The 15024-nt window shown below is 57.3% G+C and overlaps 1 protein-coding gene across 3 annotated transcripts; it reads right to left on the reverse strand.

The window, feature by feature from the left end:
• Window positions 1-801: 801 nt before the first annotated feature.
• On the reverse strand, window positions 802-13966 carry SPRY3 (sprouty RTK signaling antagonist 3). Of its 3 annotated transcripts, none has more exons than XM_029997171.1 (2): window positions 13769-13966; window positions 802-7907 (listed from the first exon to the last, which is right to left on the reverse strand). In XM_029997171.1, exon 2 carries the CDS (start codon window positions 7858-7860, stop codon window positions 6940-6942), a length of 921 nt encoding a protein of 306 aa, XP_029853031.1. In that variant the 5' UTR covers window positions 7861-7907; window positions 13769-13966; the 3' UTR covers window positions 802-6939. The 3 variants fall into 3 exon arrangements, with proteins under 3 accessions (XP_029853031.1, XP_029853030.1, XP_029853032.1); XM_029997170.2 differs by lacking the exon at window positions 13769-13966 and adding an exon at window positions 12015-12128; XM_029997172.1 differs by lacking the exon at window positions 13769-13966 and adding an exon at window positions 11595-11972.
• Window positions 13967-15024: the final 1058 nt, after the last annotated feature.

Raw genomic sequence — 15024 nt, forward strand, 5'->3', positions numbered from 1 at the left:
AGGTTCAGCCAGAGTCACGGGCTAGAAGCTGAAGCCAACAATTCAAATGGGAATAAGGGAGGTGCCACTAACCATGGGATTCATTAGCCACTGAATCTACGTGAAAGGACTTCATGCTCTGGAAGTGCTTGAATAAAGATCCACCGTCTTTGTGAGAGAAGAGCTTTAGGTGAACAGGAGACACCCTTGAGCCAAGAATGAGTTACTGGGCTCTGTACATGCAGAAGTGCATGAAACACTGACCTGTAATATGCATGGAGAGATCGGAGGCACCAGCCTGCTCCAGCAACTGCTGGTACTATGGCCCAGATTCATCCTTTTGGGGCTAAACACATCACTGAGGTGCCTTCTGCAGCTGCTGGGAAGAGAAAGCCGTGTCCAAAGTGCAGCTCCTCCTGCAGAAGATGTCCATCGCCCTGTGGCATCACCCCGTCTCTTCTGGCAGTAGAAGAGGCTTTGGGAATGTGTTGGAATCTCTGTGGAGTCACTGAAATCCTCCAAATCTCAGGGATTTCTTACCTCAGTCCCTCCCTATTTGCTCTTGCTACAGGAGCCTACCCTTCCTCAAGGATCTGGGACAGTGGCAGTAGGGAAGCACACACTGGAGATTTCTGAGGTTTTCTTTAAGCATCAGGAGAGGGCTCCCAGGGGAGATCTAATGGCGTTAAAAATGATCCCCCCAACATTTAGTCCATGCCAACGCAAGCCCAGCCGCCCAGCAACCCGCAGCCAGTAAGAGCCCTGCCGAAGCAGGAGTCTGAGTCATGTCCCAGCCATCATGAAGACAAGAATGAGACCACGTTCAAAATTAATATATATTTTTATTGAATAGTTGCTCTAAGTGGGCTTGTGAAGCCACCCATAGAATTACTTCTTTCATCTCAGCAGTGGTTCAGTAACAGTTATTAGCTTTGCAAGAGAAGAAAACCAAACAGAAGAGGGTGCATTAAAATAAATAGGTTATTTTTTTTTCTTATCTTTAAAATAAACTTTTCAAATAAATACTTTGGTTTTTTTTATTTTTTTCCCTTAAAAGGTACAAGAGTATTGTCAAAAAACAGCCATCAGGTTATAAACATATATTATACCTTATAGAAAGGAACCCAAATAAAGACAGCCGGGGGAGGGATCTCTTTATACACTGTACAGAATGCCTTTGTACCAATTAAACAGAGAATTAGAGGCTTCGGTTCTTGGTACGAGACTCTCCTTTGAAGCCAAGGGTGATCCGTCTTCTAAGGAGAACTTTGTGCTGAGGACACCTGGGGAGGCAGGAGGCTGCACGGCCGCTGCCCGTCCGCAGAGCATCGCAAAGGCCTGAGGGAACCGCTGGGAAAGGACGGGCAGAGGGGAAAGGGAGGGGAAGGAAGGGGGACAGGGGCTCCGCTGGGACAGAGCGGCAGCACGGGCCAGGCGGGGACCGGCCGTGCCAGCTCCACGATGACCACACACCTCTGGGCTGATGCTGCCGTTGGGACAGAGGGTGTGAGAAACCTCCTCTCCCAATGCCCAGGCCAGCTCACCAGCATGGGTTTGGTCCTGCTCATGCTGAAGCCCTTTGGGGTGCTGCAGGAAGGTGCAGCAGGAGAGAGACCCAGCGGGAGACCTCGCACTGCTTCCCCCACCCGGCACTCGCACATTCCCTCTGCCCCACGGCGGCGTGTGATCTCTTCCCATCCATCCAACGTCCCTCTTGCCTGCAGTCCTCCTGCAAGGGCACCGTTCAGCTTCCCTGGCTTGTGCCCTCAGGGGATTCTTCCGCAACATCACCCCAAGCAGGACAACGGATCTCACCTGTGCAAGCTCCCAACCTGCACTCTGGGAGAAAGAGTTTGCAAGAGATCCCGACGCTCACTGCGAAATGCCCCGAAGAAGACTGAGCCCAAAGAGATCTCAGCTCTGGTTTGGCCCACATGGACCAGATGCCGACCAGCAGCCTCCAGCTGCTGCAAGCATCCCGCAGGTCTGGGCTCCGCGGGCTCCTTCAAGGAGACAAGCCTGAACTGAATCCTGATGAAGACCAAGAATGGGCTTTGGGGTGGGGGTACATCCCTTATCCACTTTCCTCACATGGTGATCACAAAAAGTTAGACCTTCCAATATCTGAAGACCTCCCAGTTTTCTCCAGCCTCAAAACACCCAAGGGCCAGAGACAGAGAGCAAACTAACGAAGCGGGTGCTGGAAACAGCAAGTTTGGGGCACGGTGTGCTCCTTCCCTGTGCCATCCAGTTGTGCAAACCTTGCAGCAGCTCCTCTCACCCCTCCGCTCATCCCTCTTTATTGCACTAAAGCAGCCGTTCATAAACTGTTACTCTGTGCTTTGGCATCTTTTGGTCAATGACACTTGCCCGCCAGTCTTTGGGTTCACACATGGGGATGGGGAAGAGCGAACTCAGTGGGATTTTATGGGAATCTTGAGAGTAGAGTCGCAAAGAGCTTCCCCCCTATTCTTTGAGGGACTTGGCTGGCACTGATGTTTCTCAGGGATGGGTGGACAGCAGCCCGAGGACCACTTCTGCCCTTCCACCAGGAGGGATGGGGAGCTGGGATGGGAGGGAGACTCCACCTTGGTTCCCAGTGACCCCTCCTCACCAGTGCTGGGACTGATCACACGTTTGCCAGTAAGGAAGGGGGGAGTGCAGGACCAGGGGTAGTCTTGGGGAAAGCAAGCACCAGCAGGAGCTTTTGCGTGGAGGGAGCTTTGGAGGTCTGGGTGGGAAGAGGAGGCTCCTGCATTGGGAGTAGAGCAGGGGGAGCTCGGGTCCTGCTCAGTAGCTCTGTCCTCCTGCTCCTTTGGCACCTGAGTCTCTCTTTCCCTGTCTAAATCTGCCCTACAGCCCTGCACTTTTCCTGGCAAAGGAGCCCACCACCGGTAGAGACGCACAACACAGAGAAACATTCCCTCGCAAAGCGGATCCATCCTTGTCAAATCACAGGGGCGCAGAGAGAACAGAGGACTCAACATGCGACTCTCCCAAAAGAAAACCAAAAAAGACACGTCAGGACAGAGAGAAACCCAAACTGCCAGGACAAGCAGCTGCAAACAAACATCTGGAGCAGATGTTATCTGACTCATTACAGGGTGGGGCAGGAAAGGGGCTCACAACCCCAACCAAAATTGGAGTCCTCTCTGCAGGGAAACCAAACTGTCTGGCAGCCGGAGATAGGGAGGGAGCAGGATGGATCTGGTCTGAAGATGTTAGGAAAAGCTCAGGAAAAAAACATGATCAGAGACTACCCACAGCCTTCCTGACACCAGATGAGTTCAGTGAAGCAGAGCTGGCCTCCTTGGAGAGCTTTTGGCAGATCCCGACCTGTCCTTTCTGCTGAGAGCAAGGAATGGGAGCTCGCTGAGGCCCCCCCAGGTGGAGTGGGAAGCAGTAACCCCACGTGAAGCCACCAGCCCCTACGAGCAGGGGAGGGGCCAACAGCTTTAAATCTCTCTAGTCCATGCAACTGCAAGGCCTGGATGCAGCTTTGCATTTTGCCCTCAACACAGTCAAACCAAAGCCCTGCGCCAGTCTGACAGCCCCGAGTGCCCACCTGGAGCTCTCCTCCTCTCCAATTCCCTTCTACGTGTGCCGTATTTCATAAAATAGATCTCGCAGGTTTGTCTTTTCTTGGAGATGAGGCATTCAAGAGACCTGGCTGGACTCCTCAGCCTTGCACCCAGGCTATGGCATGATTCCCTGGTAGAAATGGGACTTCCGCACTGACCCAGAAAAAGCCCATTAGGTAGAAGGCGACTGGCAGGCGTCCTGGCCTCCTACCAATTTGCTGAAGGTAAATATGCTGCAATAGTAGTGCAGGGCTCCGCCTCGCCGTGCTAGTGCCAAGCAAAACTGGCTCTGGGGAGCTGATACATGGACAGCCATCTTCTCATCCTACAGCTCCAGCACCTGGGGGAGGTCACCCCGTGCTTGCATGACTTCGGAGGCCGTGAAAATGATGAAGCTTCACATGTTGAGTCATTCCACCATCAGGAGAGGAAGCAATGAATTGCAAAGATACAGAGGTGGTAACTAAATTTACAAGTAGGATCCATTTAAAAAGGAGGAGGAAAAAAAATCAAAGTAGAGCAAGTTGGAAAATTCTGTTCATTAGTTTTCTTTAAAAAGTTTCAATGAACTATTTCACATTCTCATTCAAGTGAGACAGTTCCTCAGATTCTCAGTGGAAAAAGGGACCTTTTTTCCCTAAAAAAGTTTTACATTTGGCGGGGGGAAAGAGGTTTAATCAGCACCAATAGAAAAGTGAACCAAGCGTTCAAAAAGAAGGGTGCCTCCCGGGGTAAGTCTCTTCCCCAAACATCGCTTGGAAGTAGGGAGCCAAGCAATTATTGGCATATGGATAAATATGTTTGCAATATATTTTATAACTGCTGCCACAGAGACATGGACTGATGGGAATACACACAGCTCCAGGGCATGCTCTGAGAAAGTCACTGCCTTAAAACCCAAACGATTTCAGAGTCCAGGACTGGCCTCAGAGGATGTGCAAACTGCACAGATGTGGCCTTCTCCCTTCTTAATGCCAGGAGATCCTCACTGTAACCCAGAGCATCATCCTGAATTCCCCACAGCTTATGGAAGTGGGCTCTCCACCTTTGGCCAGAGGAAGCATCTTTCAACATCCCCCCTCAGGCTCTAGGTTGAAATCAGGGTGAAGATTTTGGTCATGTCCGTAACATGCCCCAGGCACAAATTTCACACCAGGGATGGGATTCATCTCCCCTTCCACAGGGAACCAGGAATTCAATATTTGGGTCCCATTTGAGTCAAGGGAGACAGGCACCGCCAGAACATAATTTAATGAATAATGTTTTCAAGCAGGATGAATCACTCTCTGGAACTGTTTTTCTCTGCAACGGAGGGAGCTTGGATCAGCCGTGATTTTTAGATAGCAAATGTACGGAAAGAGGAATCCCATTATCAGAGTCTACCTCCTGCCTCACCCCACAGCCAGCACTAAATCCTACCCTCTTTCTGCAAAGCAGACCGCCCCCAAGACAATCTGTAAACCTCCCTTCCCCTCTCTCCCGACTACCTAGGAACTAAAGGTCTAGGATTAGCAATAAACAGACTGGGAAATCATCTTCCAGCATGTGCAAGTGTATCAGGAAGCCAAACCTTGCATCTGGCACCATTCACAGCAGTATCATGAATATTATTAGTAATAGACCTAGCCATCCTAACGTTATATTTATATATACAAAAATAGATCCACAGAACTCTACGTAAAGAGGTGGCTGAGGGAAGGCGACGGATGAGCCCTGGACGGCAGGGTCTTGGAGGAAGCCAAGGGACGTCTTGCATATATTTCTCCAGGGGAACCACTCGCTTCCCTCTGCACTCACACACCTCGGAGGAGGGACAGGGCAGGCAGAGCCGAGCACTGGGACATCATCCTGGCTCCAAACTCCCCCAACCGATCGGCCGACGTCAGTGGGGTCACAACTGAGAGCTGGTGCCCTGCATTTGCAAGCGGAGATGGGGCTGAGTCCAGGACCAGGAGGAGCTCCCCTCAACTGCAGCGATGGGTTGGGCTTATTATCATCACAGCAAGTAAGCCGTGAAGCACTGACCCCAATTCAGGTTTCCTTCTGGTCTGCAGATGGCCCAGCCCCAGGGCTTGGTTCAGACCCATCTCCAGTTTGCCGCAGGCAGCCGCCGTTGCAGAATACCCTCAGCAGTGCCAGCAGGATTTGCCTACCGCTGGTGTTGGTGTGACACGCCGGTGGGCCAAGGAAAGCGAGGTGAGGACTCAAAGGCAACTTCTGCAGGGAGGGAAGGTCAGGGTCCTGTCTTTCGACACCTCCTTCTGCTTCTGTTTCCCTCCAGCCCAAAGCAGGAGTTGCAGAAGTCCCTGCTGGGAAGTCCCCCAGGACTGGTGCTAATTGACAGGGAGAGCAGTGCGAGTGGCAGCTATTGACAGCTGGGTTTGGGGTATTTTTTTTTAAAGTGAATTCAGTGCTGGTGGAAGGTACCAGATTGGGGCTCTCAGGGCTCAAGGACGGAGCCGGTGCCTGTGGCATCTGCTCGGTGGTGGGATGGAGCTGGGCAGCAGCTCCCATCTCGCCAGGGTTTGCGCTCTGGAGGCAGCTCTTCAAGGCTTTGGGAAATGAATGGCAATTTCAAACCAGTTTCTTGTTCTCAGCCAAATCCCAGAGGGGACCTTTCCCTCGCTGCAGTCGGGCAGAAGCGAGTGGGCTGGGCTGCCTCCGATAGCTCCTTCCCCTGCCAGAAGGTTTCTAAAGCTTCCCACACCTTCCCTTCCTCTTTGAGACAGAAAAATACGATGCCACCTCTTTTTGAAGCTCGCTTGCTTCTCCCAGCGGCTTCCAAGCCCAGAGGGAAGCCACTGCCACCGGTGGGACCCCATGGCACCCCAGCCCCTTGGGGAAAGCGGCTGAGAGGAGAGAGGCCACCCACAAAAAGTGCTGGAGAGAAAGAGAGAGACAGAGAGAGAAGGCGGTCTGGCTCCTGGAGGACTCTTGCACAGGGGATGCGTTGACCTGCCTCTTCCCCCCCCCCCATCAGAAAGGAAGATACCACGGGGCAGCGGCAGCTCCTAAAACCCTCTGAGAGCAGAGTCCCGAGGACTCCCCGGGTCACCCTTCCCCATGGGGCATGGCCAGGGAGGGCACCTGCAGCTCTCTCTGCCTCTCCTGGTCCCTCACCCGTGTGTGCAAAACCACCATTTCCCACCGGCCGGGCGCCAGCTCCCAGGGCCACCCAGCCGCCGTCGTGTTCCCAGAGGCTGGGGGACCCCCCAGTTCACCCGTCTCATTCCTGGGAGCTGATGGTGGGTAGGGGGGAGCGCTGCAGAGCGGAGGGAGCCGAAGGAGGAGGGGGATGGAGGGGAGACGAGGAGGACGAGGAGGAGGAGGAGGAGGAGGAAGGAAGAGGAGTAAAGCCTGCTTCTCCTCCCCGGGAGGGTCATACCGGCTTATCCAGCGTCTTGGGGAAAGGCGTGCCGCTGGAGGAGGAGATCTTTCTGCAGACCGTATTGGTGTGGCTCTGGCAGCGGCAGCCGGGTCGTTTCAGGCCGTCATAACCCCGCTGGCAAAGTTTGAGGCACCCCAGGGTAGGAAAGTAGCAGCAGAGGCAGGGCATGAGGAGAGAGAGGAAGCTCATGGCAGCCCAGCGGGCACAGCAGGACCCCGGCCCGCAGGAGCAGGGGTCGTCGGCGCAGGTGTCCTCGTCATCGGTGGAGCAGTGGTAGAAGAGACCCTTGACGCAGCAGAGGCAAGTCCCGTAGTCGAGGAGGCTCTCGGGGGAGCAGAGGCAGCGCTGGTTGCAGAGCCAGCAGGAGGGCAGGCTGCGGGCGGCCGTGCAGCGGGCGCATTTGCATCGCCCGCACTCCTCGCAGATAAAGAGGTGGCCGGTGTGGAGGGTGGGCTTCTCCGCCACCCCCTTCAGCGGCGATTCCTCCGGCTTCAGCTCGCCGGCCCGGGGCTGCGTCCGGATGAGGGAATGCCCGGAGTGGGAGGGCGTGAGGCTGCTCAGGAGTCGCTGGTCGGAGGCGGTGGTGCTTTGGGAGACGGAGCTGGCCGTGCTGGAATGGCTCATGTGCTGCTGCAAAGGTGGCATCTGGTGCTGTTGGCTGTGGCTGCGGTGCAGGTCCTGGAAGGTGGAAGACACCAGGCGGTCCTGGGACCACTCTTGCTTGTGTGGTGGCTGGGACAGGGATGGGTTGGAGCGGGCTTGCTGGAAGCAGACAGCCGGTCTCTCCACGTAGTTGTTGCTGGCACGGATGGAGCGGATTTGGTCAATGGACAGGACCTGCTGGAAGTCCTCAGCGGGTGGGTCCATCGTCTCGTCACAACTGAGTTCAGCCACACTGGAAGAGAGCTGCATTTCCAGGAGCCAGGAGACCCTGCGGCATCAGGGCACATCTAAAAATCCTGAAGGATGGGGCAGGAAGACAGAGAAAACATTTGTGTTACATTTTATAATGGATCCATCCACACAAACGGATCATCCACACAAGCAAAGACTGGCTGGAGAACTCCTAATGCAGTTATTTCCAACAATCGGACTCCAAGTACATCTGTGCCTGCGGAGACTTAGGCTGGACATGTCCAGAAGGCAAGGGCCGTAAGAGCTGTCCCTTGAAACAGGTGGGGACGGCATCCCCCCACGCTTTTGAGCTTTTCATGTCCTTCCAGAGGATTTCCCACCCCTTACCAGCACTGACAGACCCTGTCTGTCCTCCCTCTCCTTCCCCAGGGTAAAGTGCCTGTCCTCTCTAGAAGAGGGGAACCTTGAAGCTGTGACTTATCCAGAGCCAGTGACAGAACTGGGAATGGCATCTCCTCTGGAGCAGGAGATGCTGTTTTGGGGCTTCCCGGCACACCCCAAGCAGCCTCCCAGCGCTGTACCTTGTACACACCAGGGGCACAGGGATGGAGGGGGTCTGAACACATTTCATTTCAGGCAGCAGCAGCAACAAATTGCAACTAATGAGGCACACACTTGGCCAGGGTCAGGCCAAGCCCACAGACTCCCGGAGTCCTGGCGGTTCCCACCGCAGCATCCCTTTTTCCCATGCGCAACCCAGCGACAGCCCAGGAACCAATTTACCCCCGTCACAAACGCTGAGAAGGGCAGGTTTCTCTTTAACCCCAGCACAAACACAGGGTGAAGCAGGGAAAGCTGACTTCGCAGCAGGCAAGCCCCGTCTTGTCCTTGCACCGAGGTTGCCATGCTGTTTGCTGCTGTTTTCAGGAAACGGCACTTCCCGAGGCTGCAGCACTGGCAGCGGCGCCTGCTTTATCCAGAGGGAGGGTCCGGACCATCCGAGGGCTGTGGGCTGGGGCAGGGAGGACCCCCCCATCCCACAGCTTACGCCCCCCCCCCGGCCTCAGCAGGTTTGACCTGATGGCATCAGCCCCATCGCCAAAACCTGGGGCTGCCAGACCTTGCTGCTGGCGTCTGGGTAAAACCTCCATGGGGCTGGGCGAGGAGAGGGGGCAGGCAGGAGGGGGTCTGCAACGGGGCCAGGTCTTGGCCCTGAGGAGGGAGGGAGAGAGAAACCTCCCGCTTCTGCTCCCTGCAAAACAGAGCTGCCCAGGAGCGCACAGAGAATGGAAGCCATTCGTTGCATGCCAGACCCCAGCAAAGAGCTTTCCCCCAGCGCTTCCAGCCCAGATTTCAGTATCAGGTACATGCTTTCCGTGCACAGCCAACTTCCCCGGGACAAAGCCATTCTCCTCTGGCAGATCAAATAAGTGATCCCTCAGTGACACAGATACTGTCACGGTGCCCGGGCCCGCAGGAAGACTCTGTTTCAATAGGAAGCTCCCCACCGGCGTTGCACATGGTCAGCAGGCCAGGCGGCCGGCGGCGGCGGAGGCTTTCAAGTAGGTGAGGGGCCACAGGTAGAATCTGCTCATGCAGCAGAGAGAGGCAGAGGGAAGATTGATTTTCATTAGCTAGGCTGACCTTGAAGAGCAGGGAAAAGCAAAGGCAACTTACTTTGACTGTTCAAGCAAGATGTGGTCTCTCCCATCCCCCTCCCCCTGGAAAGAAAAGGCAACTGATCTGCTTAGATTTGGGTTTTTCCTGCGCATGGAGCCCACCTGCCATCCCCTCCATGCGATCTCAAGCGAGATGCTCACCCCATCCAGGGAGACGCATACAGTGAATAAGTCGCTCTCCCAGGACACCCACAATTGATTTGTACACCGATTTGTTTAACAGAAACATCAAGGTGAATTAGGAGGGCACGGCTGACCCAGGGAACATTTTGTGAGCATGCTACCAGGATGAGAATGGGCCGCAGAGGCAAAACACCCTCTTGTGAGCTGTCACCTGCTGCCACTGAGCTCCTCACCTGTGAAGGTCTTACTAAAGCACAGGCCGGTGACCTGAAGCTCCCTGAACCCCTGAAGAGATATGACACATCTCAGCCTGCAGCCAGGACCACGCAGAGGGGAACAGAGAGCAGCCTCAGAGGGTTCCCACATCCCTCATGACCCAGATCCCATCTCGGGGTGGGATCATTCAGGGGACAATGCTGATTTACACCCGGGGAGGAGCTGCTCCCATCAGGGTGTCCATCCTTTCTAACCTGTTGTCCTGGGTTCAGCTGGGATAGAGTTAATTCCTGCGCGCTGGGATTTGGCAGGACTTGGGCATGAGGAATCAGCCAACAAGACTCCCGTGAGGTTCCTGTGTGGGGCTTGAAGCAAGGTGTGACCCAAAGGGAGAGACCAAGGCAGCAGAAGGTCCCACTGTGATGGAGGCAGTGGAACTGGGAGATAAAGACCACCCAAAGGGCAGACCCAGTACAGCTACACCCAAGCCTCTATGCAAGATCTGGAGCTCAGGAGACACGAGGAGACCTGTGAGCCATGCTTAGGCAGGAGGAGATGCACAGGGGACACTGTGAGGAGGAGCAGAGCCCCAGGGACAGCAGGCAGAGAGAGGAGCTGGCAATCGGGCCATGCAGTGCGTTGCAACACGGACACTTAGGATCTGGATCCAGGGCTTGGACACAGCATCCCAGGCAAAACAGGTCCTGAGAGGACACCCAGCACTGAACTGGGGCCTGAATGCTCCTGGACCTACGATCCCCAGGTGTAGGGGTTAGACATGGACCCAGACGCGCCTGCTGGGGGGAGGCAAAGGTCCCTCTGGGACCCAAGGGGACATGAGCCAGAGGATCTGTGGGTCCTCCAGTCCAGCGGAATGGAGGGAAGAGGGACTGAATGACCGGAGCTGGCACCCTGCTCCTCCCCCCCCCCCCCCCCCCAAATTGCTCCCAGCCCTCCCTCCCTGCTCCAGCCCGATCCCGGGGCTGCAACCAGTCCATATCCCGGCCCCGACTGGTCCGACCGTCCCCGAGGCACTGCCGCGCCCCTCCCTGCCTACCTGCCTGTCTGGGGGGGACCGGGGCAGCGTGTCCCCAGCCTCCTCCTCCTCCTCACACCCTGCCTGCGAGGCAGGCATGCCAGCCCCGGAAACCGGGCAAGCTATATGGCCGCCAGCAGCCCCAAACATATAAAGTTCGTGTGATAATGGGCCAGAGGAGGGATCGTAAAAGCAAATGATTTACAGGCTGGAGGTGGCTGCAAGCCGGGGACGAGCTGCACAGGGCGCCCAGGTGGGAGAAAAGGGCTTTATTCCCCTCCGGAGGGACCCCCTCACCCTGTCCCGGGTGGAGCGGGGCGGTGGCGGGAGGCTGAGCCCGCGGGCAGCCCACGCGTGGCCCGGCTCCGGGCTGCAGCCCCCGTGCACCGGCTTCCCCCAGCCCTCCGCGCAACACACCCCACGCGTGGCTCGGACCCGGATCCGGCCCGCAGCCCCCCACCGTGCGCACAGCACACACACACACACACACACACACGCCTTCCCAGGACCGTCCCCGTTCGGGACTCCCCAGCCCCGCCGTGCACACAACCCACGCGTGACGCCGACCCACACCCAGCCCCGCCGCGCACACCCCCACGCGTGCCCGGCACCCCCAGCTTCACCGCACGCTGCCGGCCCTCCCACGTCCACGCACCCCCCCCCCGCACCCCCGACCACCACCTTCCCCTCGGCAAACGCCCCACGCGCGTCCCCTCCCCGTCCCGCCACGGACTCACCCCCCCGCCGTCCCCGCCGCCGCTCCATCCGCCCGCGGAGCGCCGAGCCCGGCCGGGGCCAGCCCCGGGGCACCGGTGGCTCGACCTCCGCGGCGGAGCTGCCTAAAGGCGGCCGGCCCCGGGCATGGACGCGGGGCAGCTGCCGCCCGGCCGGCCCCGCAACCGGGCCGTGCTCCCCGCTCCGGGGAAGGGGAGCGGGGCCGGGCCGGGCCGCCGGCGGGGAGAGCGAGGGAGAAGGCGGCGGGAGGGCTGCCCGGCTCCCGGTTGTGAATGCAGGCTCGTCCCCGGCGCTCCTTGTGAATGGGGGCAGCGTGGAGGATGGGAGGGAGGGAGGGATTTATTGCTGCCCGTTAGCATCTCTCTCTCTCTCTCCCTCTCTCTGCCGCTCGCCTTCCCGGAGCTGGAGCTCTTAATGCTTACCTAAGTGGCGTCATCCAGCTGAAATTGAATCGGCCCATTAGCAGTCCCCATAGAGCCCCGCGCATCCGCTCCCCAGATAATGACTGCAACGGAGCCGAGGGCTGCGGGATGCAGCAGGCACTATTTAAACGTTTCCGTCGGCCTCGGGCTCCGCTTCCCTCCCTGCACCCACCGGGACAGCCCACCCTGGGGCCCCGCCGCCCCCCAGCCCATCGTTCCCCCTCCCCGGGGACACCCGCGGCGGCCACGCCGCCGGACCCGGCCGTAGGGTCCGCGCCGCCTTCGGCGTGGCGGGTATCGTCCCATCCCAGCGGTGGCACGCAGGATGGGCTCGGTTCGGTCCGACGCCCCGGGCGGGTCGCGTGGGGAGCGGAGCGGGTTTGGCTGCAAAGGGCCCGCGTCGGCTCTCGGGCCCCGTCACCTTGGGTGAATCGCCGGGTCTGTCAACGGCGGCCAAGTGGGCACCGTCACCTTCTCCCCTCTCACGCGCCTGTCTCACCGCTTCCCGGGCGTCTCGGGAGGCATCCGCGAGAGCCCAGCTGCCACCCACCCCCGATACTACCACAAAGTCTGAACTAATACCCGAATTAGCTCCTGTAATAGAAGCTCAGGGCAGAGAGGCTGGAAAGGGGCTTTTCCCTACCGAGACCCAGAGAACGAGTCCACACACATCCCGTTCTATCAGAAACAAAAACCTCGGACTCAGGGTCCAAACAGGACCTGGACCTTCCGTCCCAGACACGTCCCTGACTCACTGCACACTCCCTCCTTGTGCTGCTTTCTCGAAGGCAACCACCACTGCCCAGGGGCACCAAGGATCCTTGCGATACCCCTCGGCCCCATTTATAAATAAATTGGACCTGGCTTGACAGCACCAAAGACAGAAGGCCTCTCCTTGATGACACTGGACATTGGCTACGGACCCCACCAGAGCTCCCACCCTCACTTTATTCCTCTCAACGCTTCCAGGTGGGTCACCCATCCTTTCTGGTAGCATTCACCGGATGAGCAAAGCAACGTTACCAGCTCAGGGAAGGCTGAGAACCTGTCTCCAAGAAGTGAAGCTGAAGCCATCAAGCCCTCAACCATCCCAGCCAAGTCCCTAGCAGCACGGGAACCCGCTCCCGGGACGGGTAACTGCCCAAGGCTTGGCCACATGTCGGTGTTTGCTGCCGATGGGCAGCGCAGGGTCTGGGGGTGTGAGAGTGGGGGGGGGGAGTTGGAACGGGAAGAGAAGGAGCCTGAATAAGGGTGACAGAACCAGCTCTGCTGCTTTTTGCTCTAACAGATGGGTATAAACCAGGCTGATCCCACTGACCTCAGTGGCTCCCTCCCAGCTGATGCCAGCAGAAGCACTGGAGTCCTCCCCAGCACGGGCCAGTGGCTCTACTCTCCCTGCGTGGTACCCAGATGAGCCTTTCCAGGCTCATTTTTAGGCATTTCTAGGCTAAGGGTTTCTCCATCTCCATAGGATCCCACCAGAGATGCTCCTCCAGGAGGAGTTTCTCCAAGAGGAATGAGTCCCTGACAGCATTCCTCAGCCTGGGCTACAGCTCAGAGCCTTAACGCTGCATCTCTCTGCGCTCCCACGAGCCCCTCCTCTTCTCCCCATCGCTCTCAGCTCCGTCTTTAAAGGCACAGAAAGGAACCGAGTTGCCCAGTTCCCAGCGACTGCCAGCTGGCTGCGAGCACCTGACTCCTAAAAGCACGTGTGATGTCCTCCCTTTCTCCCAGCCCAAATCTATCACTCCCACCTTGAGGTGCCGGTGATTCAGGCTTCCCTCCGCTGGCTCACAGCATCCCTAGCGCAGCCTGCGTCGTGCTCAGCCAGCGCTGCTTTATTCCTCGCCTGCTGCCGAGGGAGGGCCGAAAAGGCATGAATGCAGAGATACCGAGACAAGTGGGAGGGTGGGAAGCGGAGGGAGAATAGCAGCCTCCTGGTGAGTTATTGACCGCAGCATCTCTGAAGAGGAGGGCTGGGAACCCGAATGCATTTGCAAAGCAGAAAAGTTTAGAGCCGCTCCCAAAGGAAGGGTCTGGTACAGAGCCTCCGGCAGGTTTTTGGCTCTTGGAAGGGGGATGTGGTCCCCTGACGGTGCACAGCCATGATATGAGCCATGTCAGAGGAAGGTGTGAGACTCCGTTAGATTTCTGATAATCTCTCCCGGCGCAGGGTCTGCGGGAGCGAGCGGCTGCCCCTGAACGGAGGGTTTAACATCCCCCCCGCAGCGCTGCGACAGCTCGACAGCTCAGGCTGTGCCCCATGCACCTTCGCAGCCACCACCTGCAACTGATCCCAGCTCCTCTTAACTGGTCTTTTGAATCGGTTTCACTCCTCCTCCCAGTTTGAATCCGCCACCTTTTAACCCCTCGAACGCCCTTGGGGTCCTGTCCAAAGGGATGGGGAGAGAAGCAGCTCCCAGGAGTCCCATTCTCTGCCCTTATTTTAGAGACTGTCAGCACATCTCCTGCCTGGGACAGCTGATAGCGCCCAGATACAGGCAGTGAGATGGCAGCAGCGCATCCCCGTGTTCCCAACTCCAGCCGAGCCTGCTCGGCAAGTCCTCAGTGCCTGTTGCGGATCTCTGCCTTGGGGGAACCCTCATCCCTGGCAATCCCCGCAGGTCGCCAGCAATTCCTCCCTGCTTTGCTCTTTCCATTCCCCCTGCACATCCCCAGCACTGCAAAAAAGGTGGGGAGTCACTCACCTGCCTTCCCCTCCTCAAAACCTGTTTCTCTAGATACACACACATATTCACAAAACCGAAAGAGCTAAATTTGGAGCCTGGAGAACTTAGTTGCAATTTTAAAACAACCAGGAGAGCTCGGCACTGTTTTCTAGGCACGTTGTCCAGCCGCCCCCAAGCCTGACCACCTCTGGTCCTGCCTGTGCAGACAGCCGAACAATTAACCGCTGTGGATCAGTCCAGAAGCGGGCAGCGGAGAGGAGAATATCCCAGAGCAAGGCTGAAGATGTCTGATCTCTTCTGATACTATTAGACAAGCTTGG

Source organism: Aquila chrysaetos, chromosome 21 (assembly GCF_900496995.4).
Source record: "Aquila chrysaetos chrysaetos chromosome 21, bAquChr1.4, whole genome shotgun sequence".
NCBI classification, from domain to species: Eukaryota; Metazoa; Chordata; class Aves; order Accipitriformes; family Accipitridae; genus Aquila; species Aquila chrysaetos.

What these genes read in the sequence shown, in the direction of transcription:
- SPRY3 (XM_029997171.1), bottom strand. Translation starts at nt 7,860, where the DNA reads ATGCAGCTCTCTTCCAGTGTGGCTGAACTCAGTTGTGACGAGACGATG.